The sequence below is a fragment of the Phyllobates terribilis genome, unplaced genomic scaffold (genome assembly GCF_046119375.1).
Source record: "Phyllobates terribilis strain yellow unplaced genomic scaffold, ASM4611937v1 Scaffold_192__1_contigs__length_3615891, whole genome shotgun sequence".
NCBI lineage: Eukaryota > Metazoa > Chordata > Amphibia > Anura > Dendrobatidae > Phyllobates > Phyllobates terribilis.
The window spans coordinates 2,370,957-2,373,521 of record NW_027362952.1 but is presented as its reverse complement, the minus strand read 5'-3'; the positions used below and the strand labels follow the sequence as shown (position 1 = coordinate 2,373,521).

At 41.6% G+C, this 2,565-nt stretch overlaps 1 protein-coding gene across 1 annotated transcript; it reads right to left on the bottom strand.

Annotated features, from left to right (window-relative positions):
* Window positions 1–538: 538 nt before the first annotated feature.
* LOC141213281 (microtubule-associated serine/threonine-protein kinase 3-like) lies at window positions 539–1,592 on the bottom strand. The gene is made up of 4 exons (XM_073665169.1): window positions 1,466–1,592; window positions 1,109–1,274; window positions 894–992; window positions 539–669 (listed from the first exon to the last, which is right to left on the bottom strand). Exons 1-4 carry the CDS (start codon window positions 1,532–1,534, stop codon window positions 539–541), a joined length of 465 nt encoding a protein of 154 aa, XP_073521270.1. The 5' UTR covers window positions 1,535–1,592.
* Window positions 1,593–2,565: the final 973 nt, after the last annotated feature.

The window sequence follows — 2,565 nt, the reverse complement described above, 5'->3', positions numbered from 1 at the left end:
AGCCAAAAGCGCAATGACCGCTGATCATGTGGCGGTGGATGCTGCATTCGATATGATGGTATTTATGTCCTATATTTGGTGTTGTGCACATATATTAGTCTGGAGCTCCCAGTAATGACTCCACAATCTACTTACATTTCTGAGATGTTTCTGCTGGATGCTGGGGTACACTCTGGAGGGGACTTGATAACGGTGGTACAGAGCTAAATAAGGACAAAAATAAGATATGAAATTCTATTTTTTACTTTTAGAGGTCTTTTTATGTATTCTGGATTTATTGATCACTTACTTTAGAAAGCCTTTTAGAGGATGTTGTAAAATTTTGGAAGAAAAGGCTCTCATTATCCTCACTTGTGTCCTCCTCCCCTGAGACAATAGGCTTGTCTGAATCAGCGTGATCTACAATACATAGGTAATGAAGTGTTATTAGTGGTTGTCAGTATAACACAGTCACCATTTATCACTACTATTAATGGGAACCGATTGTCACATATTATGGAAGATGAGACAAACAGCCGCTTAGTCTAGATGATGTCTTCTACTTACTGATAAATAAGCTGGTGTCCATATCTGACACCAGCCGAGGAATGTACTCTGGCTTCTGACTTAGAAGGTTTTCAAATTCTAAGTCACTCAGGAATGGATAACTCTTGATCTCAAATGCTCCTCCTGGAAAAAGAAAAACAAAAGTGATGCGGACATTGCTAGAGGCTGCTCCATATCTGAACAGTATATCTTAAGTAATGACAAAACCGAAGGAAACAAACTAAAAGTTATATTATGGAGAACTAGAAATAGGCAAGCAGATAGAGGAGTGCTGATCCTCATGGACAGGAGCGATGAGTCCTCGTTGTAAAAAGTGAATATTAATACTAATACAGTATATCAGTTACCTGTCCCAAGTCTTTGTGCAGGATTTGTTCTGAGCAGGTCATTAATGAGGTCCTGAGCATCGGGGGGAGGAGAGCGATCCCAATCCCAAATTATGTCTCCTGTTATATAGAAAATTACAGAAAATAAAACCTCTGTTTTGGACTGTAAGATAAAGTAGAGGAAATAAGTAAATTCATGTAACCAGTCAAAGCAATGATCGGATTATTCTACTTACCAGTGACAATATTTTTATAGAGCTCAGATAGGGAATCCCCATGAAATGGTACATATCCCACCAGAAACTCATGCAGGATGATCCCCATTGACCACCAGTCCGCAGGTCTTCCATAGCCTTTCTTCAGGATGATTTCTGGGGCCATGTAGAGCGGGGTGCCACAGTCCTGGAAACCAACAGAAGATAAAGATAAGAATCGATGAAATGATTATTATGACAAGTTCTCTACATAAAAAGCCAATGACAGAAGATAAAATATCAGTGGAAAAGTTCTCTAGAAATGAAGAACGTAGAGAAGAGACAATAGTGTGATGAGATTTGTAAAGAACCATCTAAGTTCCTGTAAGTGATGCCAACCTCATGGTCCTGGAACTCTCTGGCGATGTCCTCCAATGATTCCCTGTGGGTGTTGGTTTCTGGTATCATGACACCAACTTTTGAAATCCCAAAATCGGCGACTTTAATGTGTCCAGCCGGTGTAATCAGGAGGCTGTGAAAGAGAAGATGGTTTTAGTCTCACAGGCTGTGTGGTAATAAATAACTTCCCCCCTTTATTATACTACAGGGGGCACTTACTTCTCTGGTTTCAGGTCTCTATGCAACACACCATAGCTGTGCAGGTATTCCACAGCAAGTATCGCTTCTGCAAAATACAGACGGGCCAAGGGGACAGATAAAGGACCCCTGGTGCTTAGGAGGGTCCCACAGTCTCCACCTATAGAAGAAAGGAAATATGAGCGGTGAGGGGTTTATACAGCAGATCACCACGATGGATCATGGGAAGTGAGCGGAGACATTGGGGCAGGAGAGAATATATACAGATATAATGTATAGAGCACAGAATATTAGTCTGAGGTCATGGTGAGATGTCGTCCATGTCACTAATAGAGTGATGTCTCATCTCGTCTACAGCTGGCGATACTGACGTGCTCAGTGCGGACATACAGGGAGATCACACACATCAATGACTTTCCATAATATCTATAGTAAATGCTCTGCGGGGATGTAACCGTCCACGGGGACAAGTCCTAATGATATGAGCGGTGATAAGATGTCAGCAGACATGGGCTGAATATAATACATGTACATCTCCTACCTCCTACATACTCCATGACCATACACAGGTGAGATCTAGTAGGGAAGGAGCAGAGTATGGAGGTCACAAAGGGACAGTCAGCGAATGTCAGGATGTCCCTCTCCAGATAGGCCCCTTCCACATGTTTTGGAGTATCCAGGTCCCGCTTGGAAATTTTCTTCATAGCGAAGATCTTCTGTGAGTCTTTATGGTGAACTAAGTGGACGGACCTGGAGAGAAGAAGAAACCATGGTTTATAGTGAATCCTTATTAACAGTCCGTCTATAGAAGTCATTATATGATCTTCTGTACTAATGTTTAATACCAGAAGTCCGACCATTACTGGAAATCCACATCTAGAAATACATGAAATAATACTACA

What these genes read in the sequence shown, in the direction of transcription:
- LOC141213281 (XM_073665169.1), bottom strand. Translation starts at nt 1,534, where the DNA reads ATGATACCAGAAACCAACACCCACAGGGAATCATTGGAGGACATCGCC. An exon ending in CTATAAAAATATTGTCACTG is followed by an intron (nt 993 to 1,108) that starts GTAAGTAGAATA and finishes TCTATATAACAG; the next exon opens with GAGACATAATTTGGGATTGG. An exon ending in TGCACAAAGACTTGGGACAG is followed by an intron (nt 670 to 893) that starts GTAACTGATATA and finishes TTCTTTTTCCAG; the next exon opens with GAGGAGCATTTGAGATCAAG.